This window comes from Ammospiza nelsoni, chromosome 21, assembly GCF_027579445.1.
Source record: "Ammospiza nelsoni isolate bAmmNel1 chromosome 21, bAmmNel1.pri, whole genome shotgun sequence".
Lineage (NCBI taxonomy): Eukaryota > Metazoa > Chordata > Aves > Passeriformes > Passerellidae > Ammospiza > Ammospiza nelsoni.
In genome coordinates, this window is record NC_080653.1 from 4,654,633 (window position 1) to 4,680,154 (window position 25,522).

Consider the following 25,522-nt stretch of genomic DNA (forward strand, 5'->3'; position numbering starts at 1 on the left):
CTAGGTCCTGACACAGCAGCATCTGGCCCTGGCTGCACAGGGCAGTGGTGATGCTCTGCAGCTACTCTCACACTCTGGGGAAGGTGAGGGGAACTGCAGAGCATTTCCTGCAGTGCTGGTGGAAGCTCTGAGCTGCTGGGGAGCCAGGATCCAGCAGGTAGGCTGGTGGGGTCAGGGAGGAGGTGAGTCTTTGCCATATTGATGAGGGAAGAAAGGGGATGAGATGGTTTAGAGGGAGGGAAAGGTGCTGCTGAGTGTGTCGGTGCTGGGGCCAGGGACAGCTGCCCTTGTGCAGAATTTGGGCACTTGCCTTTATTAAAGGCTTGGACCCTCTGGATGCCAGTAATGCCCAAAGGATGATGTCCAGTTTTCCAGAAATAAAATAGTGAAGCCAGAAATAAAATAGTGTTTCATAGGAAATTTTCTTCCCAAGGGAAGAGATGTGGTGGAATTTCTCCCCGCTGACTCTGAGAAGATTTGAATATTGTTGTTCCCACTGGGAAATTATCTGGGTAGGTGAACTCTGCCCTCCAGGCCAGGCTGGGACCCTCTGAAGCCTCTGGATCTGTGGCCCTGGGAGAGCTTTTTAAGAGATGCAATAGAAAGATTGCAAGTTTTATATTAAAGAGTAATGTCAGGGTGCTTTGTAAGGTCAGGAGGGCTGGGGTGAGAGGCTGGGATGCTCAAGGACATGTTTTCCTGAATTGCAAAGGCATCACAAACATCCTCTGAGTATCACACATTTGTTCCCTCACAGATTTCCAGCTCTCATCCTCTGCAGGTCAGAGCAGGGGTCTTTGGGGTGGTGTTGAGGAAGATGAAACAGGAAAGCCTTATAAATATGATTGTCTGGCAAAAGATTTTGAGAATACGGACACTAAAAGCGAGATTGAAATGAAAACAAGCTTTGAGATACCTCAGTTACTGAACAACTGGAAAACAATGGTGTGGCCAGCTGAAGGTGATCCCCTTTTGATGGAACAACACCCTCTGCTTGCAGACAGGTCCAAGGGTCAGAGCAGACCCTACAGCTCGGCAGAAGGGGCCCAAAGAGGAGTTTTTAGGGTTTAAAATGTAACACAGCATGGTAATGTAATGATTCTTATAGGCTGTATGTAAATGCTATATGATTTGTATATTGTACTAGATTGATTAGTGAGAATGAGAATATTCAACACAGAAGATGATTTATTGTGTTGTAATGGGAACTTCGCTCTCTTACCTCTTGCCTCTTAGCTCTCACCCCTTCTACTCTCTTATGCTTTTACTCTCTCATCCTCTCTTGCCCTCTCTTCTCTGGGACCTGCTCTGAGCTGTGTTTGGCAGCTCCCAGCAGGGCCCTGCACCCAGGCCCTTTGCAATAAACCCCAAGTTCCACGACCTGGCTGCAGAGATCTCTCGTCTCCATTCGTCCTGACCATGTTACCCCCTGTCACTCTTACAGGATGGGGTGGAAGTATTTCGGGAGGATCTGTAGGTTTTGCAGGAGTCAGCTGGCTCTCCAGCAGATCCTGCTCTTGGTGACCTGGGTGTGATCCCGGTGTGTTCAGTCAGAGGCTGCCATCTAGTGCCCTGAGCCACAGGGCCGGGATGAGTGCTGGAATTTGGGGAGATTTCCTCTGTTTTTACCCAAACTTGGTGCCTTCCCTCCCTCTGACACTTCCTTTGACCCTCCATCCTCACCCCATCCCCTGAGTCCTCCTTTCCTCCCCACAGGGCGCCCCGGAGAGCGTCATCGAGCGCTGCACCCACGTGCGCGTGGGCACCGCCAAGGTCCCGCTGACGGCCCCGGTGAGGGACAAGATCCTGGGCAGGATCCGGGACTGGGGCATGGGCATGGACACCCTGCGCTGCCTGGCCCTGGCCACACAGGACGCGCCCGTGCGCAGGGAGAGCATGCAGCTGCACGACTCGGCCACCTTCGTCCACTACGAGGTACAGCGCCCCACATCTGGCCTTGCTCTCCATCTTCCTTGTGCCCAGAGTTTCCCCAGCTGTCCCAGCAGGATTTTTCTCCCCCAAAAATGCAGGGCGCAGAGGTTCAGGGACATCACACCATGACCAACATGATCCAGTGAAGCCAAATTTATTATTCCTAAAAAGACTATATTTATAATAAATCTCTACTGTTCACGTGTCTCTAGCTAATACATGATTGGTTAATCCTGGCTGTTCGCGTGACCCTCTGGGTCAGGGTGTTGGTAGCAGTCCAATTGGAAATGTGGCTGCAGCCCTCCTGCAGTGTCAGGGGTGGTTCTGCTGGAGCAGGGATCCTGCAGAGAAGGATGGATTCTTCCTGTGAAGATCCAGTGGAAGGAGAGGCAGCTGCTGTTCCTCTGGGGAATCCAGTGGAGAAGCCGTGCTGGTGTTCCAGAACCTCCAGGTTATATCCATGTAGGAATGCTTGGCTCCTCTCTCTGGGCTCACATCTCCCAATGGGATGCTGTAGTTCTTATCAGCCATGCAGTGACATTCAATAGCTGTTATCAGCAGGTGTCCCCTCCTAAGGGAGGTGTGAATGTGGTCACTCACAGAGAGAGATAAGGCAAACTGCCCACTTGACAAAAGATAATCTGCCATACAGACGGTAATGCAATACAAGAAAACATCTTGTATTGCAATCCTCAACACTGCCACAGAATTCCATAGGTAGGAATTTATGGTATAAATAGGTAGGAATTTATGATAGAATTTGTTTTATTTTTAGGGTTGTGCTTTATTTTATGGGGGTTGGCAGTTGCATCTAACCCCTCCCCTTATTACTAGGTGCTGGAGCTGGTTGTAGCAGCTGTTGTAGGGTGTGGTAGGCTGGTAAGCTTGGGGGTTTGCTTTGTGTCTTTGGTGATTGTTATGGTTTATTTAGGGGGGATGTTGGAAGTGTTTGTTTATTCACTGGATCCTTACCCAGAAGAGTGGGCCAACTGGGGTGTTGGCTATGGCCTTGGGATAGGGTTGGTTGTGGTCATGGGGCTTGCTATAGGGGGTGTGTTGGAATTCCATAAATTCCTACCTATTTATACCATAAATTCCAGAAACCTCTTGGAAGTTTCTTCCCAGGGGAAATCCCAGTGAAGCCCAAGGTAGGAAGTGGATGCATCCCAAGGGGTTAACATGGGTCTGGGGTGTGTTCCTCCCTCCCAGAACAACCTGACCTTTGTGGGCTGCGTGGGGATGCTGGACCCTCCGCGCAAAGAGGTCACCTCGTCCATCGAGATGTGCCGCAAGGCCGGCATCCGCGTCATCATGATCACCGGCGACAACAAGGGCACGGCGGTGGCCATCTGCCGCCGGATCGGGATCTTCTCCGAGAGCGAGGACGTGTCTGGCAGGGCCTACACGGGCCGGGAGTTCGATGAGCTGCCCCCCGAGGCGCAGCGCCAGGCGTGCCGCGAGGCTCGATGCTTCGCCCGCGTGGAGCCCGCGCACAAATCCCGCATCGTGGAGTACCTGCAGTCCTTCAACGAGATCACGGCCATGGTGAGCCCCTGAGGACACCCTGTCCCCTCCTCTCCACCCTGCTCAATCTTTTTGGAGTAAATACCAATATGGCTGGACAGGACGTGCCTGGGCTTGTCTGGCCCTTGGTGCTGATCCAAATAGCGGCACTGTGGTGTTTCACCCCACAGACCCTTTTGGCCGGCTGGGTGTGCGGTGTTTCACCCCACAGACACTTTTGGCCAGCTGGGTGTGTGGTGTTTCACCCCACAGACACTTTTGGCTGGCTGAGTGTGTGGTGTTTCACCCCACAGACACTTTTGGCTGGCTGGGTGTGTGGTGTTTCACCCCACAGACACTTTTGGCTGGCTGGGTGTGTGGTGTTTCACCCCACAGACACTTTGGCTGGCTGGGTGTGTGGTGTTTCACCCCACAGACGCTTTAGGCTGGCTGAGTGCTGCAGCTGGGCACGTGGGGACAAGTCCAGGCCTGCAGGAGCTCTGGTGGTGCTGGGATGGAGCTTCCCCCCATAACAGAGGCTGCTCCTCAGGTTTCCCTCTGGCAGAGAAGCTTTTAAGGCGATGGTGAAGGAAAGGAGTTGGTTCTGATGGAGGGTTTGGATCCAGAGCTTTATTCTGGCCCTCAGGCCTCTGAATGCAGCACCAGCTCCAACAGAACTCCCTGAGCCCGTGGTTGCTGCTCCTTTAACCCCGGGGAGAGGGGCAGGGAAGGGGCAGGGAGCCACCAAGCAGGGACAGGAGGGGAGGGACAAAGGGCCAAAGGACACCTGGATGGCCCAATGCCCCCCAGGGGTAGAGGGCATCCTTTGGATCTGCCAATCACTCAGTGCCCTTCTGGAATGCCAGGACTGACAGACAGTGCTGGGAGGGGAAAGGAGAAGTGATTGACACACCTGGGGAAGGAATCTTCAGGGAGGGGCCCAGGGTATCTGAGGCAAACCATGACATCACAGCGCAGCACAATCCCTCCACGCTGACCCCGGCTGTGTGCAGACAGGTGACGGTGTCAATGACGCCCCGGCGCTGAAGAAGGCAGAGATTGGCATCGCCATGGGGTCGGGCACGGCCGTGGCCAAGTCAGCTGCTGAGATGGTGCTGTCTGATGACAACTTCTCCACCATTGTGTCGGCCGTGGAGGAGGGCAGAGCCATCTACAGCAACATGAAGCAGTTCATCCGCTATCTCATCTCCTCCAACGTTGGGGAGGTCGTTTGGTGAGAGCCTCCCACAGTGGGCATCATGCTGCAGGGGGGGGACACATCCCCTGGGGCAGGGCACCTGCAGGCAGCAGTGTGTAGGGCCCAAACTGGTAATCCCAGGCACCATGTCTTGTTCCCAAGGGCAGGGAGATTGATTTTTTTTTTTTTGTAGTTTTACAATCCTGCCATACTGCAGGACCTGTTCTGTCAAATTATTGCCTATTTAAGCTCATGCAAGTGCCTGATCCGGGTGCAGATATTTGTACACAGGCTGCTATCACCCAGTCACAGCTATCCCTGCCCCTGCCCATCCCTCCCAGTCCTCAGCAACATCAGCACAACCTTGGGATCATCCTTTGCCCTAGCATTTCAGCATGGGTGTTTGTGCTGGGAATGGGAACCTGTCACAGACATCTTTTATGAGAAATCCTTTCTTTAGGATTTTTCCTCCTGAGAAGCTGAGAAGCCTCAGGAACAAAATGTAAACAATGATTATCTGCTGCTGTAGAATGCAACAGGCGCATCTGTGATTGGCCCATGTTGGATGTTTGTGATTAATGGCCAGTCACAGTCAGCTGGCTTGGACAGAGAGTCTGAGCCACAAACCTTTGTTATCATTCTTTGCTATTCTATTCTTAGCTAGCCTTCTGATGAAATCCTTTATTCTATTATTTTAGTATAATATAATATATATCATAAAATAAGAAATCAAGCCTTCTGAAACATGGAGTCAAATCCTTGTCTCTTCCCTCAACCTGAGACCCCTGTAAACACTGTCACAGGTACCTTTGTGGCCTGGGGACATCAATAGTTGGATAACTGCAAAGCAGATTTTAATAGCAACAGAAACAAATTTTAGCTGCAAAATTCAGTGCTGGGCTTCAGGTTCCTTATCAGGGGCTGTGGGTTCGTCTGCAGGACTTGGGGTGAATAGACAGTTTGAGGCTTTGGATCCAGATGTTCTCTCCCCCTTGCATGACACAGAACCTTAGCTGCCCAGAGCGTGTATAATTTCACATCCCTTTTTTTTTCTGCAGTATTTTCCTGACAGCCATCCTGGGCTTGCCCGAGGCTCTCATTCCCGTGCAGCTGCTGTGGGTGAACCTGGTGACGGACGGGCTGCCGGCCACGGCGCTGGGTTTCAACCCCCCCGACCTGGACATCATGGACAAGCAGCCCCGCAACCCCAAGGAGCCCCTCATCAGTGGCTGGCTCTTCTTCCGCTACCTGGCTGTGGGAGGTGGGTGCTGCTGGGTGGGAGGGTGTGTCAGGGTGGGCCTGGGCTGTCCTGGGCTGGGGTCTATTGGAATAATTACCAGTATAGCTGGATGAGACGTGCCTGAGCTTGTCTGGCCTTCACTGCTGAACCAAATAGTGGCACTGTGCTGTTTCACCCCACAGACACTTTTGCCTGGCTGGGTGTGTGGTGTTCACCCCACAGACACTTTGGGCTGGCTGGGTGTGTGCTGTTTCACCCCACAGACACTTTTGCCTGGCTGGGTGTGTGGTGTTTCACCCCACAGACACTTTGGGCTGGCTGGGTGCTGCAGCTGGGCACGTGGGGACAAGTCCAGGCCTGCAGGAGCTCAGGTGGTGCTGGGATGGAGGTTCCCCCCATAACAGAGGCTGCTCCTCAGGTTTCCCTCTGGCAGAGAAGCTTTTAAGGGGATGGTGAAGGAAAGGAGTTGGTTCTGATGGAGGGTTTGGATCCAGAGCTTTATTCTGGCCCTCAGGCCTCTGAATGCAGCACCAGCTCCAACAGAACTCCCTGAGCCCGTGGTTGCTGCTCCTTTAACCCCGGGGAGAGGGGCAGGGAAGGGGCAGGGAGCCACCAAGCAGGGACAGGAGGGGACGGACAAAGGACACCTGGATGGCCCAATGCCCCCCAGGGGTAGAGGGCATCCTTTGGATCTGCCAATCACTCAGTGCCCTTCTGGAATGCCAGGACTGACAGACAGTGCTGAGCAGGGGTCAGGGTGTGGAAAAGAGGTGACTGACACACCTGGGAGGGAATCTTCAAGGGAGGGGCCCGAGGTTCTGGGGTAAACCCTGAAATCACCACACAACAGGGGTCCCTGTCTGGTGCTGGGGTAAGGGTGTCTCTCTTGGCCACAGTGTACGTGGGCCTGGCCACAGTGGGAGCAGCCACCTGGTGGTTCCTGTACGACGCCGAGGGACCGCAGGTCTCCTTCCATCAGCTGGTGAGTCAGGAGGGAACAGGCTGACAGCTGCAGACATGGGTGAGGGTGTGCTTTCATGTCTTGGGGTCTTTTATCTATCTTTCCTCTGTGTTGGTTGTGGCATTCCCAAATTCCTGGTGGAGAAGACAGTAATTTAAAACAGAAGCAAATTCTCTCACTCAGGTTGTTTCCAGCCTTGCTTCTGCCAGCCACCAGCATAGTAGGGAAAGTTTCACATTCAGAGAGATTCAGAGAAGCTGAAAGTAGCTTCTGTGCCTCATCCCATATTGGAAGGGATCTGTTCTCATGTTACATTATTGTAGCTAATGTGAAAACTGCAGGGCAGAGGGAAAGCAGGTGCCATCACATCCCAATGGCATGTGCAATGGAAGATGGATTTCTGATGGAGACACGTGTGTGCTCAAACTCCTTCCTAACTGCACCTGAGAGCCTCAAGGCACTGCCCAGCCATACCCCTAAGGCCCAACCCCAACAGAAGCTGAGTCACTGCAGGCACTTTATTGGTTGCTCTGACCCCTGGGACATTTAACAGCAGCCCAGTTCATCACCTGCCCCCCAACCAGTCCACTCTTCCTCCTCTCTCCTGCCTTTCCTGCTGCTCTGCCATGTATTTACCAGCAGTTTCCTGTGCTGACAGAGGAACTTCATGAGGTGCACTGAGGACAACCCTATCTTTGAAGGAATTGACTGTGAGATCTTCGAGTCGCGATACCCAACGACGATGGCTCTGTCTGTGCTGGTGACCATCGAAATGTGCAATGCTCTGAACAGGTGTGCTGCCCACAGGGCTGCTCTCCTTGCTCTGTGTGTGACTGATTTTGTCTCTCTGAGTGGCTCTGGGTAGGGTGAGGGCTTTGCTTTGGCTCAGCAGAGCCGTTCAGAGCGTCCTCACAGGGGAGCTCTGGGTTTTCCATAGAGGAACTGCTCCAAGGCAGTGTGCTGTGCCTGGGAGCAGTGAAGGAAGGACTGGATTTGCATTCATTAGTGATTTGGTCATTAATGATCAGCCCTAATCCATGCATTGCTGGTTGTATCCACATCCAGTTTGCAGCAAAGCCTGGGGATGAACAGCCTGGAAAAGAAATGATGTAGCATATGGCCTTGCATGTTGGAGGGAAATGAAATTCCCAGCATGGGCAGATGTGGGGGGGGTTTCTGGGGGTAACCCTGTCCCCTCACTTTCACAGTGTCTCTGAGAACCAGTCGCTGCTGAGGATGCCACCCTGGCTCAACATCTGGCTGCTGGGGGCCATCATCATGTCCATGGCTCTGCACTTCCTCATCCTCTATGTCAAGCCCATGCCTGTGAGTGCCCTCTGTCACCTCCCTGTGCTTCCTGTGGACAAGGACATCCCTGGGGCAATCTTTGGGTCGGGAAACTTCTGGGATGACTGTTCCCAGAAGGTGCCCTCAGGGCCAGGTCCCATGGCTCAACCCAGCATGGAAATCAGGAGTCATTCTGCCCCATGAACCATGAAAATCAGGAGTCATTCTGCCCCATGAACCATGGAAATCAGGAGTCATTCTGCCCCATGAACCATGGAAATCAGGAGTCATTCTGCCCCACGAGCCAGGAGTACAGAGCTCTCCCAATGGGCAATGCAAAGGCTCTAGATATCTCCAGAGGGTGCTTCAGCCCTTTAGGAGTTGTCTCCTTTGCAAGGTTGGGGATGTCTTGGTTGGTGCCCAAAGGTGCTTAAAATGAAGTTTCTGTACCCAGGAGGTTGCATTGTCCCTCGTCACCTGCTGAGCACCTGTGACCACATAAACACGCAGTCCTGCCTTGTGCCTCACTTTCCCCATCTGCAGGAGAGGTGAAGACTATAATTTTTCACTAATCTTGGCCAAAATCCACCTTGGATCATGACAGACCTTGAAGAAATCCTCCTGTTTGGGCTGTCTGGATCCTCCCTCTTTATTCCTGTGATGACCCTCTCTCAACCTTTGTATACGACAATGTGATCCCTAAAACAACAAAATATCCCACCTGCTCCCCTAGTGACATGTCCAACCCTTTCCACCCTGCAGCTCATCTTCCAGGTGACCCCCCTGAGCTGGCCACAGTGGGTGGTTGTGATGAAGATCTCCCTGCCTGTGATCCTGCTGGATGAAGGCCTCAAGTACCTTTCCCGCAACCACCTGGATGGTGAGCATGGTCTGCACCCCCTGGGTTAGGGTGGCACTTTGCTTGGGGTTCCTGGGGGTTTTGTGGACCCCTAACTCACCTCCTCTGCCTGTGTGATGTCTGCACCTGCATGTTCACCCAGCTTTGCTGTGCCAAGGGTCTTCTCCTGCTCCCTTCCTTCCTGGTGCCACGCCTGGCAGAGCAGTTGGTGATTGCATCTGCTTGAAATGCTCCCTTTGGAGCTGGAGCATTAGATAAACCTGCCACAAGTTATTAATTCAGTTCCTCTTAAACCTCCAGGAACTGGATCCCTTTGCTTATGAAGCGAAACAAATCAAACACTGATTTGTAACAGGAAACCTGTCTTTTTTCCTCTCAGATTTCCACCTCTCTCTGTCCATCCTTATTTGGTGTTGGCAACCTCTGTGCTAAGATCCACTGAGAGCTGAACACCTTATAAACTGGTTTTAAACTGGCTTTGAAGTGGCTGCCCACTTTAAAGGGATCTCTCAGGATGCAGCCCTTGGCACAACCAGAGGAGAAGCAGCTCCTGTGACACTGGAGCAGCAGTTCCTGTGTGCTCCTGGGCTCCATGCTGTAAATCACAGCCTGTCTTTGGGCAGCCCTCCAAAGAGATGATATCATCTTTTCTTTCATTTCTTGCAGAAGTTGTTGCTGTGGGGGATATCTCAGCACTGAGTTAAGCCCACAGGTTTTCCCAGGGCTGCTGAGCAATACTGTGCCTGCCACAGGGGTGGCCCCTCTCCAGAAATAGGATTTATTTATTCATTTTTTGGGGTGAGCCTGCCCTGACAGTGATAGCAGGGAGAAGCGGGGCAGGAAGGGCACCGTCCTTGCTTAGGGAAGATCTGAACAATCTGAGTGTGAGGACTGGATTTCTTCCACACCATCACCTTGCTCAAACCATCTTTTCACCCCTCAGGCAACCTGTGTCATAGCAAACCCCTCTTTTTCCCTTCACCCTGTAATAACAACCCAGAAAATGTGTGCAAAGCCACTCTTGCCTTTCCAGGCTGAAGGCAGGTCTGGCCAGCCCTGTCAAGGAGGGCTCTGGGGCATTGTCACAGCTGTGTTTGGTTTCTCATGGAGCAGGGCTTTGCAAGTACCTGGAAATATGGGATGGGGAAGCATTGCAGGCAGGAAATGGTCACAAACAGATCTCCCTCCCCATCAGTGTGTCCTGGTGTGCAGGTAGCGCTCATGTCAGCCTTTCTTCCTGTATGGGGCTGATGCAGAAACTCAGCAATTGCTCAGAGAAACAGAAGTGCAGGGCTCCTGTGTTTACAAACCAGATAGAAATTGTTTCTAGCCTGTTTTTATTGAATTGTTTCATCTCTCATCAGACACCCAGGTCTGTTTTCTCCCACAATTACAAGCCTGTAGCAACAATTCCACAGCATGGCACCAGGCTGGGTGTAGGAAAGCTGGTTAATGTTGCATCCTATGCATGCCCTTGGTCTTCACTTCACAATCTGTACTCTGAGGCTGAGTCTGTCCTTCTCCCACACTTTGTATTTCTCTGTAAAATCTCTGCACTGCTGGAGGAAGTGCTTTTCTTTGCTCTGCCTGCACAGCTCCAAGCACAGCGAGGTTTCTGGTAGGCACACATCCTCTCAAGTGCCAGCACAGCAGCTCAGTTTTCTCCTCCCATGGCACACTCCCAATGTTTCAGGTGCTCTGAGCTCTGAGCTTCCCTCATCCCCACAGTCACAGTGCTGCTGATGCTCATGGGTTGCTCTGTCTCACGGATCCAGGGTTTCCCATGCAACTCTCCTATCACAGCTGTGTGGCAAAATCACCACGCTTCAGTCATCACACTTGAAAGAAGCAATTGAAACTCTTCCACTTCCTGATTGCTCTGGCCTTTGAAAAGCAAAGGAAAATACCTCCAAAAGCCACTTTTATATGTGGTCTTGTGATATTTTTTTTTTTGCCAGGCATTCTCAGGACAGTAACACCCAAATGGAGCGGGGAGCACCAGTTGAATACCTGCAAGACTCCAGAGCAAGGGTTGGCTTCCTTACCTGTCTCATCCCTGAATGCTGCATCCCTGAATGCTGCATCCCTGAATGCTGCATCCCTGAATGCTGCATCCCTGAATGCTGCATCCCTGTGCTTCCTGCAGTCTTGTGGGGACCTGCTTGGAATGTGTCTGGGTGAACATGGCTTAGATACAGAACAGAGATACAATAATAGAGCCAAGAGACTCTACCCAGACAGGATCTCCTTTCCCACAGTGGTCTCTGTGTTTGCTCCAAAATAAGGCCCTAGCAAGCCTGTGAAGTAGCTGTTTGATGGCAGTTTTGGCCAGGAGCCAGGCTAGCACTTGGTCTCTGCAAGACAGGGCTTGGGAATGGTCTCCAGCATGCGATCATCCAAGGGATGGCCAAGGGTGTTCAGCTGAGGAATGTAAATGTATAGCTGTGAGTTCTGCTGATTCAGGAATTGCATGGAAAAGTTTCTCCTTTGATGAGATTTAGATGTGTTTCCATTATGCTGGATTTTCCTTGTCCTTGAAGTGGCAGAAAGCTGAGACTCTTGAGTTCTCACTGTGGTCTCAGTGCTTTACATTCCTCTCCCCATCACTCTGCTCACATCCAGCCTTTCATCTCGCATCCTTTGCATATCTGGCTGCCTCCATTCCCCTCTGGCCCCTCTGAGGTTGGCTTTGTGTGAGCTGCAGATGTTCTGGAGCGTGGAGATGTTCTCAGGGTCTGTCACACACTGACAGGCTCACAAGGGCTCACCACCCTCAGGGATCTCTTGCTGTAGTATCTTTGATATTTTCCATGCTGTATGCATTCAAGTGGTTGTTCTCTCAGAATCCTGTGGCATGCAGGAGGAAGATTTCCAGGCATCTGTGCCAAGGCCTTGCAGAAGCCTCTTTGTCTCTTTTCTAAGTGGTTCTCAAGAAGTACCAATTATAGGGAGGACACTGAGATAACCCCAGTGCTCAGGTCCCTCTGTGCACCATCAGCCCACTGCTGAGCCCACCCTGCTCCCCTCCTGCACTGTCCCTGCACCTCCTCATGTTCCCCATCTCAAAGCAAACCCCTCACAGGTGTTGGAGCTCTGCTGTGGTTGTTCTCACCATGTTCCAGCAGCAGGCCCTGTCTGGGTGCTGAGCATCACCATTGCTGTGGTAAAAGCAGGGACAAAACCACAAAGCAGGTGTTTTCTGCCCTACATGCCTGCCCTGACAGCAGCAGGGCCACTGAAAATCAGGAGATTGGATGCACAGGAATTGACTTGGTGTCTTTTGTGGCAGATCAGCATTTAGGCAGCTGTTTGTCCTTGTGCCCAGTGAGGACAGCAGCCCTCAGGGTCATTTTGCAGGAGGTGAAAGATGGTGGCAACCCCACCCTGTTCCTGGTCCCTCTCCCATGGCAGTACAGTGCCCTGCAGTCTCCTGCCACTGCAGCTGATCTGCAGGTGAGGTTGGTCCCTGGTGTGAACATCTCCACCACTGAGGGAGCTTTGGGCACTTCTCTGCAAAGCTGGCACCAGATTTAGGCTTCAGCATCCTCCCAGAGGAGAGTGGCTGGCAGAGGTGGCAGTGCAGTGACAAATGCATCACACTCCCTGCCAGGGGCAGACACAGCTCTGCATCTGAGACCGTCCAAAACGTGCAGGGACCAAAATCTCCAACACAAAAAATCCTCCAGCATATAGCAAAAAGGAGCTGTTCACCCTCATTTTCCCCCATGCACCTGGGTCTGAGGGAAGCTCCTGGAAGTGCCCCAGGAGCACAGGGGCTGCTGCAGCTGCCCGTGTTCCTGCAGAGGAGGCAGCCATCCATCCTCTCCCTGGCACGGCAGAGCGGGCAGCGAGCGCCTGCCCTTGTAGGGAAATGTGTGCCTGGAGCTACCTTGGCTGGGTGCTGGCAGAGGATGTGTCCCCGTGGGCCAAGCATTCCCTGGAGCTGTGGGATGCTCTGCAGGAGAGCTCTGCTGCACCTTCCAGGGCTGGAATACCGACACAGGATTTTACAGCTCTGCTGCCTCACTTTTTGTTTTTATTTCCCACTCTGTTCTGTTCTTTTATGTGTGTCCATGTGTCATGCTTTAGAAATGGAAGAGCAGAGGGAAGCTGCCAGTGTTGCTGCCCTGGTATTGCAAAGGGGTGGGGGGACATTTTCCATCCTTTGAGCTGTGTGATGGGCCAAATATTCTCTTGAGCTGTGGGATGCTCTGCAGGAGAGCACTGCTGCACCTTCCAGGGCTGGAATCTCCACACAGGATTTTTTATTTCCCTCTCTTTTCTGGTTTTTTATATATGTCCATGAGTCGTGCTTTAGAAATGGAAGAGCAGAGGGAAGCTGCCAGTGTTGCTGCCCTGGTATTGCAAAGGGGTGGGGGGACAATTTCCATCCCTGGAGCTGTGGGATGCTCTGCAGGAGAGCAGTGCTGCACCTTCTAGTGCTGGAATATCCACATGAGACTTTACAGCTCTTGCTGCCTCGCTTTTTGTTTTTATTTCCCCCTCTCTCCTGTTTTTCATGTCTGTGTGTCATGCTTTAGAAATGGAAGAGCAGAGGGAAGCTGCCAGTGTTGCTGCCCTGGTATTGCAAAGGGATGGGGGGACAATTTCCCTTTTGGTTTTCTCCTGGGGTCTGGGGTCTCAGCTGAAGCTCAGGGTGCCCTGCTGTGATGGGGGAGATGTGCAGTTTTCAGAGCTACAAGGGCTGCAGCTTTTCCCTTGGTGAAGGAGGTGATCTGGGCTGGCAGTGGGAGCCTGCATCCCTCCAGCAGCACCTTTTACAGGAACCTGTTGAGGAAAGTCAAAAGCAGTAAGGAAAAGCCCCCCCAAAAGCCTCATCTGTCTGTGGGGAGCAGAGCTTGGAGCAGCTGAGCTCACATTGTGCAGTTGTGGTTTGCAAGTGCTGGAAGGCTGTGACACCCCTGGTGTGAGGCAGCATCCAGAGGCACTGTCACCATCCCATCATCCCTGCAAACAGGTCCTGCATCTGCCCTGCTCCTGTCACCTGTGTGAGGGAAGGACAGACAGACACTGGCATGCAGGGACCTGCATATGTTGGAGCTGGACCCTTGGCTGGTAGAAACACCTGACTCACTCCATGCCAGGATTTTGTCACTTTAGACACCTAAGAGCAACTTTTTGAAGAGCATCCACTGTGGTTTAACACTGCAGCCATGTCCCCTTCCTGTGCCTGCCACATGCCATGGCATCCTCCTCCCCGTTTGCACAGCCATGGGGTGATGTTTTAGGGGAACTGCCATGGTTTGCAAATTACCACTGGTGTGTCACCCAGTGGGGACTGCTCAGCTGCTGGAGGAGAGGGAAGAGAGGCTGCTGCAGTGGGGAGGACATTAATTTTGATTATTGCATTGATATTTAGTGCAGTGCAGTTGCCAGCATCCCTGCCTTGCACCAAAGCCTGCAGTGTCATGCAGAGGGATGCTGCCATCACAGCAAACCATTTTATCTCAGCACACAAGGACGGGGCTCTGCAGCCAGCACTGGAAAAAAATTTTGGCAGAAGTTGCAAAAAAGCCTTTTCCCTCTGCCTTGCCTGTTATTTATTAATTCCCCTGGAAGCTGTCGGCACCAGGGCTGGCAGCAGGCACAGAGCCCCAGGGTAACCCTGGGCAGGACCCTTATTTATCAAGAGCACAGGAACAGCAGTCCCCAGTGAGATGTATTTTGTGATGTGTACAGTGATGAAAGAGAGAGAAATACAGTCAAAAGATTCATGATAAGGGATTTTTCTAACTCTCCTTAGCAAGTGCTGCTTCTGGGTAGGTTTTTTTTAAGGAAAAAGGTGTGTTCTGGGTAAACCAAGCTACCCCAGGCTGGAGGGCAGCTGCTGCCGCAGCAATCAGGGACACTCCTGTCAACTGCTTGAAAATTTGGGATCTAGTTGTTGTAAGTCAAATTCTGGCAAGGATTTTGAGCCTGGTTACATGGAGTTTGAGCTGGATACCATCACTTTTCTACAGACCATATGTTGCCTGTTACCTCCCCATCCATCTGGAGGGAGGGAGAAGTGGGAGGGCAGCCCTGGGACGGTGGCTGTGATGAGAAGTTTGGTCCTTGCTCATTGTTTTGAAGGGATTTATGGGTGTGGTACATGGGCAGTGTGTGTAAGTGTGTGAGCCCATGGAGCAGTGTCCATGTCTGCAGCGGGGCTGGGGCTCTGGGGTGGTGGGAGGATGCAGTGACCTTCCTCCTCTCTGAGCCACTGCCTTTCCCTGCATGATGCCTCGTTGGGAGCAGTGAGGAGGGTCCTGCCTACTCACCTTCCACATGGCTCCACCTCAGGTTGGATAGTGGGAAAAAGTTTTTCATGGAAAGAGTGATAAAGTTCTGGAATGGCTGCCCAGGGAGGTGGTGGAGTCCCCATCCCTGGGTGTGTTTAACAAAGCCTGGATGTGGCACTGGGTGAGGTGTTGGGGCTGGGTTGGACTCGATGATCCTGAATGTCTCTTCCAACCCAGTCATTCTGTGAATTCTATGAATTCATCCCTTTTCCCAACTCTTGCAGAGACCTTCCTCACCCAGGGACCAGCATCCTCCTCCTCCTCCCACAGCCTGAGCTGCCACAGCTGCAGTCAGGCCAGCTCTGTGCACACAGGATCCCAGGTTCCTTCTGGGATCAACCCAGGAGCAACCACTCTCAGTAACAAAACCATGGAGCTGCTTTGCTTTTGAACCCTCACCAATACTTTCATTTCTCTCTTTTGCCCTCCCTTTCAGGAGAAGAGGACAAGAAATGAACGACCTGAGGGCGACTCTGAACTAGAGGATCCCTAACTTGTCCCTGGGACTGAAGTCTTGCATGCGTGACCATCGCTAAAGCCAGCAGGACATGCATGTGTCCGACTCTCAGACAAATGCGGGTGAATCGTCAAAAAGAAAAAAATCCTGATTTTCGTTTTGTTCTGTAGCTTTCTTTTTCCTGTACATATGAGTGCAATTACTGGACAGCTGGCCTAGAGTTTGGGGATGGAGCTGTGTGGATCTGAGTCGTTGTAATGTGGTTCCTTGGGATTTTGTTTTTGCCAAATTTGAGACCCTCTTTGCAATTTTCGCCCTGACTGAGTGAGCATGGGCAAGGTGGCCTTCATGAGAGGTTAAGGCAGGAATTTGGGATTTGAGGCCACATCCCCCAGTGGGATGGGATGCACAAGGCAGCTTCAGGGGCTGGGAAGGGCTTGGCAGTGAGTGAGGGCAGGGAGAGAGGAGAGGGGGCTGTGTTGTTGAGCCTTGCTGATGTCCATAGTGTTGCTGCTGCTGTGCTCTGCTCCAGTGGCTGCAGCAGCTGGGCATGGCTTCACAGTGTGTCCCAACACTGGTGTGAACCTCATGGAGGTGTGTTTATACCTCGAGGTCAGGTGCCTATGGTGGAAGTTGAAGTTCTCCCTGTTTATCACGCTGTCCTGTTTGATCCCTGCATTATGGAAAGCCCAGCACCTTCTCAGGCTCATCCAGCACCAAAGCACGATGAAGTCTTGTCTGTTCTCCATCTGACATCTTGCTGGATCCCATCTGCACTATATAAGGCAGTCCTTCTCCTTGGAGGGGCAGCCATGTAAAGAAAGCAAGGGGATGCCCACCTTGCATTCCTCATGTCCACCACTCCCTCCTGGTCACACTTTCTTTCCTCAGTGAATTTTTAACTATTTCCCCAGCAGTAGTACAGCTTAAGTTTTTAGGAGCACATCCATGGCTTGATGTGCTCTGCTCTGGAGACCATCACTGACTTGCACAGGGCATCCCTGCCAAGGGATCACGATGGCAATGAATGTATGCTTGTACATAATGTGGTCTTTTTCCATGAGTGGTGTTTGTTGTGGCATCCCTTTTTGTAAGGCACCAACTTTATCTTGCCCTCTGGGGATTTTTTCCACAGCAGGAGTCAGACAGTCTTCAGTGAGGATTTGTAGATCAGGAGTGGATTTTGGGATCCATTAAGTTTTTCTTTCTCCATTGAGCTGCATCAGCTGAGAAGCTGATAGTGGGTGGTCTCTTCTCCAGCTCTCCAAATTCTCCCTCCTGTTTTCCTCACCATCCCCTAGGATCCATCCTGATGATGTTTAGTTAGCCAGAGCCTGTATCTTTCCTTTCTCTTACATTCCAGCAACAGCACTAGAGCCAGGGTCTGGGATAGCATTTGCTCCTTTGCTGTTGGGTTTTCTTTTCTACTTTTTGCCTCTTCAAAGCTTCCAGTGTTTTTCTGTATCATCTGGGCAAGACCATCTCTCCTTCCATACAGTAGGTGCCAAATATCATCCCTCCTTTCTTTTCTCCATCACCAGCATTGAAGATGAGCAGAGCCCCCAGACCAATGGGAATGTACAGAATTGTTATACTACTGAGCTGATTTATTGTACAGAAAACCTTGCATGAAATGTTGTTACTGTATTTAATATATAATGTATTCAAGAAATTTTAATATGGAGCTCTTTAAAAAAGATCTTTATAGATACTCTGTCGTTAGAAAATTGTTGCTGATTTTTTAAAATCTTATTATACTTTGTCTTGAAGAAGTTTTATTTTTCAAATGTGTTCTGTCAAAATGATTTAATCAGTTGATCCCATGGGATAACCAATTCCTCTTCAAAGATTTTCACCATGGATGAGACCCACCCTGGTGCAGAGGACCAGGACATGACCCAGGTACTGTATAAGCCAAAATAAGGCTTCAGTAAGACTAATGCTGTAGACATGTGATTTGCCTTTCCTCAAAAGGGTGGATTCCACCTTACTTTAGTACAGGTCACAGAACTAAAGAGTTGTTTAAGTTGGGAAAGACATCCAAGATGATTGAGTCCATCTCCATTGTTCTGTGCAGAAAAACAGCCAGTGGGAATTTAGTCCAGCTCCAGCTCAGTGTCATCAGAGGAGGCAGCTTCTCTGTTTCTGAGGTTAACATCCAGTTTGGGAGAGGCTGGGCTGGATTCAGAGGCTGGGCTGGATTCAGAGCATCCCAGCCCTGTTTGGAGAGTCCAGCAGGGCCTGCAGCCTCCCTGGTCCCTTGTGCCTGCAGGAACCTGCTTGGTCCATCCACCACCTGATTTACACTGCTTTCCCTGAACCTAATGTCAGGTGGAGGGTTATGAATTTAACCCAAATGTGTGTGGTGTGGAGAAGTTTCTTGTGTAAAAGCCCAGGCAGGTCAGTCTGTTCATGCAACCATTGGGTCACAGTTGTGAGTTACCAAAGCCTGAACCATCATGGGCAAGAAACCAGAGCTGTGCCCAGGTTGTTCTTCCCAGCAGCAGCAAATTGTGTTTTACTTATATTATAAGCCTTAAATCTATCTAGAAAATGCCCAGGTAATCTGCATTAGATCTGCCTGGAGCAGGTGGGACCATTTTGACACATCCCCATTTCCCCTTCTGAATGGTGACCATATCTCTTGTCTCTCCCCACATCCTTTAATTACTTGGAGTACAGGTTTCACCCCATACTTTTGATTACAGAGGCTCATACTTCAAACACCTCAATGAAGTAGAAAAATATCCATAGATGTAAGTATTTTTTCCTTTATTCTTTGGTGAAAGGTCAGGATAGATCACAGAGTAGTTATTTATTGCATGTGTGCCAGCAGCAGCCTGCTGGGAGGTTTTACAGGCTGGAACATGTTCTTTTGTAAACTTGGAGGTCCCAGAGCCAAGACCATCACTTTGGGATAAGCTCTTGTGTCTTACCAAGGCATCTGACTGTGCAATACAAGGGAGATGGACACTGGGCGGCTGTTTTGCCCTAAAGCTTTTTTCAAAAAGCAGCTTGAGGGAAAACCTCTGGGATCCTTGCTTTTCTTGGCAGCAGAGGTTAGAAATTATTTCCTTTTTAGTTTTATTTTGATGGTGCTGCCTGGCATAGTCTAAGTCTATAAATAAAACTCAGGTCTTTCCAGCAAGACCTTTAGGAGTGGTGGGCTGCTGTGACAGATCCTCCACAAGATGCAGGGCAGAGGAGGTGCTGGATGGCAGCATGGGGTTGTGATTATCCATGAGCACTTTATACTCCTTCCTCAGGGGCCAAGGTGGGAGGGAAAGGTCCTGTGTTCCTGGGCTGAGCACCAGGGGGATCAGCTGTGGTGGGAAGTCTTTTGTACTGTTTTGGGGCATTGTGTCATTGCTGGATGAGCTCTTCCCCCTGTGGTGTGTGATCCCATGGGGATCCCACGTTGGAAAAAGGAAAAAGAGCAAAGTGCTGCGTCCTGCATTTTATTTGTGTCGTGTGGCCCAGGTCTGGATGAGGTTTGTGTTGGTGTGTTTGGGGTTTTGGCACTGTGAGCATCCTGTGTGTGTGTTTCTGGTGATGCTCTGCTCAGCCAAGGCTGGATGGCACCACCAGGCTCTGGGGGGGCAGCAGGAGGGACAGGCTCTATGGAGGGGCTGTGGGACTTTGTTCCTGTAAGAGCATCAGAGATTGAGTTGGACTTTGTGCTCATGGAGATGGCAGAAGGAGGAGCAAGAGGAAAACTCAGCATTAATTTTTGGTCTTTCTTTTGTACATCAGGTTGATAATACTGCTTCCCAGTCAGGCTCCTGCTCCACTAAAACTCACCAAATAATGATTTGAGCTGTGCAGGGGCCCTGGCTGGGAGATGTCCATGAGCTTCAGTGACCTTGGCATTACATCACTCCTGAAACTCAAACACACTCAAGGCCCCACTACCAACTCCTGAGACTTACTGTGATTGTTGGACCATACCTGGCATGGCCATCACTTTGTATAAATGATGCCAGAGATTCAGCCCCATCTGGGCTCTTTTTCCTCCCACTTCTGCAGTGAAATGTTGGGGAAACAGCCTGGGAGTACTGACCAAGGAAAAGGCTTTACCCCATGCAGATCTTGTGAGGCACAATTGGGGTTAGGATTTGCAGGGCTGCAGTACACAGGGTCAATTGTGCTCCCTGGACCTGTTGTTGTGGTGCCACTCAGCTTTTGGTGTGAATGGGGCATTAAATGAGCCAAAATCTGTGTGTGCCTGGAGTGATGGGCACTTGGGACCAAGAGGAGGGCAACCAGCAGGTGCCCTCAGTGGCTTCAGTCTGGGAATATGCTGATTTTTTTTTTTTTTATATGAGATGCCTGAACAGCCAAATGTAGAAATCTCTGCTTCTTAGTAAAAGGTAAATTGTTATATCTTGGGGGGTGGGAGGGTGTTATCTGAGGGACAGAACTGAAAGAAATGAGGTTTCCTATTTTATTATATGAGAAATATTTTTCCACTAAATTCCTGCTTCCTAAACCATGTCCTTTGTCTGACTGTAAATAGCCAGGTGTGCTGGGAAGACGTGGGAAGGCTCCATGTGGTCACATCCATACAATCCACTGTTCACACAATATTGGGCTGATTTGTTTTATACTTAGAAAATTACAGAAATAAAAGCAATTTTACTGGATGACTGGGGGGTTTTGTGTTTATTTGGTTGTTGTTGTTTTACCTTTTTGGGGTTTTTTTTGCTTTTCTTGTCCCGTTTGTGGCTGATTTGGGGGATATTTGGGAGCCCATGGAGCCATACAGGAGCCTGAGGGCATTCTTCAGCCGTAAAAGGAGTTGTGCTCACCAGATCAGGATTTCTTGTGGGTTTTCAGAGGAGCCAAACTAGAAATGGAGCTGAGCTTGTGCCTGGCATGGGATGACAAAGGCAAAATGAACGGAGCGGCATAATACGACTGTTGGGAATTTTTAAATTCACTCTTGGGGCACGAGAATACAAATAACAGTGCTAATTTTGACTGTATCCAGAATAGTCATCACCTTATCTCCCCCAGCTGGGAGGGGGGGTTTAAATAAGCCCTGCTATAACCTCTACAAGAAATAATTGTGAAATAAATAATAATTAAATAGCTTGGCCTCCTCTGGGGGGATGGCACAGGGCTCAGGGCTATGCAATTCCATCTTGGCATCACCCAGAGCTCTGCCCATGGTGATGTTTGAAACAGAAAATCCTGATCCAGCTGCAGGTCCTGTTTTGGAGCAAATCTGTGTTCATGGCAACATCTACCCTTGGTGCTTTTTCACTGGGATGAGGCCCCATGTGTTCCTCCCCAATGCTGCGAGCAGGACAAAGGAGGTGCACAAGGTAAGCCAAAAGCTTTGTGACCCACAGGGGGTTGCAAAGAGGGACATGGGATACCCTGGCACATGCTGGTTTTGGGAAGGAGCCATTGCTTGGCCTCCTCTTTGCTGGTGCAGACTGATGTCAGAGCAAGAGGAGCACCACTGCCATGGCTGCAGGTGACCCTCAAGCCACTCCCCCATACCAGAAATGCTGTGTCAGGACACAGCAGTGAAGGCAAACACACCCCAAATTCCCACCTGATGTTGTGTCACTCCCTGCACCCCTGGGTACCATCACTTGGGGCTATGCTTGTCTTTTGAAGGCATGATTCAGAAAACAGATTCACCCTGCCAAAAAATCCCAAGGGTCCCTGTGTCCCGTGGCACAGGTCCAGCCCCACACTGGATGTGCATCCCCATTTCTGGAGCCCACAATGGCCACTGACACCTTTTGGTACCCCCAGCACCTCAGGTTCACGTTGGCTTTGGCATCAGCTCAACTGAATATTTCCAGGGAGATGTGTTGTCACAGCAACTGGGGATGGAAATGCCACTTCTGAGGGGTGAGCACCACCAAAGACATCTCGTGCCAGGGCGTTGCAGCACGGGACAAGTACAGAGCCCAGCCAGCCCTGCTGGGAGGGAGCGAAGAGAGGTCAAGGACAAGTTAAAATTGGAAAGAAAACTGAACATGCTGTTTTGGAGGACCTTGCTTGCTCTCATCTGCCAATTTTTTTCCACCCTCCCCTTCCCATTGCCAGCGGTGCGGTGTAAGCACCTCCTGCAACTGGTGAGGGCAAGGGGGCTGTGGCAGCCAAAATTATTGGGAAAAGCCAGCAGCTCTCAGGGGCAACCTCACCCACCCTCATATTTTAAACTTTGCCTCCATGTTACTCCTCCCCATCCATGGATCTTCAGCATGCCACACATTTTTGTGCTGAAATTCAGAGCTCTGTGCTAGACGCTGCCAAGCATGAGTCTGGGTTGTGCAATGAGCTTCATCTATTATTTTTTCTATTTTCTTTTCCCCCTATCAATGTCTGAGAGCCTGGAAATACCTGGTAGCTTTCGTGCCATCCACAGTGGTGCTTCCCTGGGTGTGGGAGGGTTTGAGCCCCATGCAGAAGTTTTCAGAACCCTCTTTGTGCTCCAGCAGTTCCTGTCCCAGCTCAAAGCAAGGATGCACTTGCATTTCCAAATGTCTCCATTAAAAACACCAGATGTTTCATTTTTCTCTCAGCCCCAAGCACAGGCTGAGTGTGTATCATGGACAGGGGAATTAGTTCCTTTCACAGCATGGACGGACTCCTGTGCTACCCCTGCCCAACACTGCCAGGGATGCCCTTGCAGGGTCACCAGCCCTCAGTGCCCTTGGCACCTGGCCCAGCTGGAGATGCTGGATGAGGCCAAAGCCTGGCACTGGAGATCAGTCAATGCCAGCTGACCCAGGGGAGTGTTTGGGAAATGTGGCCTCAGGTCTTCGCAATCTCAGACACAAACACAGGGGGTTTAGAGCTGTATTTGCTGTTTCTGCTTTCATTTTCCCCTCCTGTGGGCAGTGGAGCTAGATGGGCTCATTTTCCTTATCCCAACCTGGTTTTAGAGCCATAGAATCACAGAATGGTTTGGGTTGGAAGGGGCCTTAAAGATCATCTTGTTCAAACCCCCTCCCATGGTCAGGGACACCTTCCACTGGACCTGGTTGCTCAAGGTCTCGTCCAACCTGGCCTTGAACACTTGCAGCTCCACTCTCTGTGTCCCTGTGTTGTCCCACTTGGTCCTTTGTTTCCATGCTGCTCAGGTCAAGTCCAGTTCAGCACTTTCTGTGCCCTGAGCTAAACCCATGCTCAGTGCCCAGGACCTGCTGCAGATAAACTCAAGCTGCCACTGCTCCTCCAGCAGCATCTGCACCTCATCACTCCAGGCAGAGCATCCCCAGCGCCTCCTGCCTGCTCTGCTCGGAAGCAGCCAAGAGATACACAAGTTATTCAGAGGAGGTGGCTGTCAGTGTATTGGCAGCACCACACCAGCTGGTGTCTGTGGGAACCTAAGATAAGACCATCCCCAAGATCCCAGCTATGTGTGGGAATTGGTGCAGAGGGTTCTGGGACACCCCCAGGCTGCACCTTACACAGTAGGCTGATACAAAACCTCTTCCTCTTAATTCCATCTTTATTTTTTCATTTGGGTTTTAGAGCAATGCATTTATTATCACAGCAAACAGACATCCCAACCTGGCCTCAGGACAGCCCAGTGCCTGCACCACAGCTGGAAGTATCACAGCCCCATGATCTCAGCATCTCTGCCAGTGAGTGCCCTGTAAACACCTGAACAGCCCAAGCAGGGCACTGTCCCTCGATAACCACCTGGCAGAGGCAGGGAGGTGTGTTGGCACCATCTTGGCATCATTGCAGGGCCACACAGGTGAACAATCCCTGTGCAAACTTACTAAATTCCCTGTGATAAAGTAATTTAAGGGGTGGCAATCCCAGGGATGGTGTGGGTGTGGGAGACGTGTGAACACAGCCCAGTGTTGAGGCTGTGGTTTTTTCAAGCATTTGGATGCTGTGGCAAAGTGGGTGCCCATGCTGGGTGCTGGTGTCAGCCCAGGAAAAGATTCAGGCTCTGTTGGTGCTCCAGGCTGGGGTTTTCTGCTCTCCACATCACTCCAGACGGGGTCTGGCCCCTCTGTCCAGCTGCAACATGGCTCCAAGAGATTATAAAATGGCAGATGCCTATTATCTCCCAATGGAAAGTATTTTAGCTAAATCCATGCTATAACCATTTTATTGACTCCAAGTACCAGAGAGGAGGTTAGAAGTGGCTCTTTTACAAGTCATTTTGCTGTTAAATTTAGCTGTCCTATTTTCATTATCCCCATGGCCTTGGCAAGGGTGAGCAGCCTTCCCTAAAAGGCCTCGTTTCATACAGTAAGTTATTTGCTTCTCTCCTGACAGATATCTAAGCTTATAAGGTTTGTCTGCTCCACTCAATAGCAGTATCAGCCTTCAATCTACATGATTAACATCAGCATTTTGTATTTGCTTTTGGCTCCTTGTCTGACAGCTTTCCATGTTGCTGAGGACCGGAGCATTGGGATCGCATCATGTCACTTGCAACGTGGGATCATCTGATTTTGATTCCCAGGCTTCATGGTACGCTCAAAAGATTCAGATAAATGATTCAGTTGCTTTTTCCCCAGTTTTCCTTATTGCTCAGCAAAGATAATTGATTTTTCCCAATTATTTCACAGTTGTCAGGTCTGTAATGTATTGAGTCGAAAGGTAAATGTGGCATTGAGCAAGCTGCAAGTGAACTTAAGAGGTGGTGATACTAATAGAAATATTCCTGAAAGGAAAGATTTATCCCAGCAGGTGAAGACTTTCCCTACTTCCAAACCTATTCCTCCTGCAGAGAGGGCCTTTATGCCAGGCTTGGTGGCTGCAGAGAGCCAGTGTCTCCTTTGAGGCCAAGGGAGGCAGCAGATGAACTGAGGCTCATGGAGTCTGTCCCTGCCTGGAGTGCTGAAGCTGAGTGCTGGGACTTCTGGGGAAAACATCCTCTCTTTCCCCCAAAAACACAAACCCAGTTTTCCCTTCTCAGCCCCAGTGCTCCCCAGCACAGAGCGTGCCCTGGAGCTGCCCAGTGGGATGCACTGAGGGCACAGGGTCCCCCATCCACAGCCTCTGTGCTTTCCCCAGCAATGAGCCACCCCCCCTTCAAAGCTCCCCATTGCAGCTGTTGGCCCCCCAGATTTCAGTCTGGCACTGTCAAATCCAGTCCCTTTCTCAGTGACATTTGTTTTAAGTGGTGTCTGCACCACCCTGCAGAGCATCGCTCGCAGTGACCCCGGCTCGCCTGGCCCTGCTCACATCCAGGCCATTCAGGAAATGCTGGAAATGCTTCCAAGTGCACCCAGCCCAGCCCAGTGCAAGTGCTGGGAAGGAGCCAAGCCCCAGCTGTCTGGCCTCACCATGGGAGGGGGCCAAGCTGGGTGCCCTTCTGCTCCGTGGGTCAGCTCTGAATTGCTGAGCTGGGCTTTCTGGTGCTCCCCCTTCTCTTTCCCAACCCTTTTTTGGGAGACAGAAGAGGACATGGGCTCAGGACACACAGCCTGATGTGGCTGTTGTGGTAGGAAAGATACCCCAACCCTAATTCCTAAAATTTCTCCCGGGACCCCCACAATCTCTCCCATCCCACTGTTGCCCCCAGGAATGCCTCGTGGTCTCTGCTCATCCCAAGCCCTGCCTGCAGCCTCTCTGTCCCCAGGGAAGGCTCCTGCCAGGCGAGGGAGCATCGCTCACAGACAGATGGCTTCGTCCTGGTGGCATGTGGGCTTGGCAACAGGGTGGCCCTGCACCCTCCCACACCCTGTCCCACCCCCAGACCATGTAGGGCACCCGCTGTTCCCAGCCCAGGGCTTATAGGAAGAGGAAGCCTCATCCCTGCGCAGAGGAGGAAACCCGGCAGCCCAGATG

General features: G+C 51.1%; 1 protein-coding gene across 4 annotated transcripts in view; it reads left to right on the forward strand.

Annotated features, from left to right (window-relative positions):
- Positions 1-20,382, forward strand: part of ATP2A3 (ATPase sarcoplasmic/endoplasmic reticulum Ca2+ transporting 3) — a 63,231-nt gene extending 42,849 nt beyond the window's left edge. For 3 of the 4 annotated variants that reach the window (XM_059487216.1, XM_059487217.1, XM_059487219.1), the window contains 10 exons: positions 1,717-1,935; positions 3,142-3,477; positions 4,449-4,669; positions 5,692-5,894; positions 6,770-6,855; positions 7,493-7,626; positions 8,043-8,160; positions 8,884-9,001; positions 10,939-11,011; positions 15,719-20,382. In XM_059487216.1, coding sequence (XP_059343199.1) covers positions 1,717-1,935; positions 3,142-3,477; positions 4,449-4,669; positions 5,692-5,894; positions 6,770-6,855; positions 7,493-7,626; positions 8,043-8,160; positions 8,884-9,001; positions 10,939-11,011; positions 15,719-15,764 — 1,554 coding nt within the window. In that variant the 3' untranslated portion in view covers positions 15,765-20,382. The remainder of the gene's footprint in view (positions 1-1,716; positions 1,936-3,141; positions 3,478-4,448; positions 4,670-5,691; positions 5,895-6,769; positions 6,856-7,492; positions 7,627-8,042; positions 8,161-8,883; positions 9,002-10,938; positions 11,012-15,718) is intronic. The other variant, XM_059487218.1, reaches the window with a different exon arrangement.
- The last annotated feature ends 5,140 nt before the right edge of the window (positions 20,383-25,522 follow it).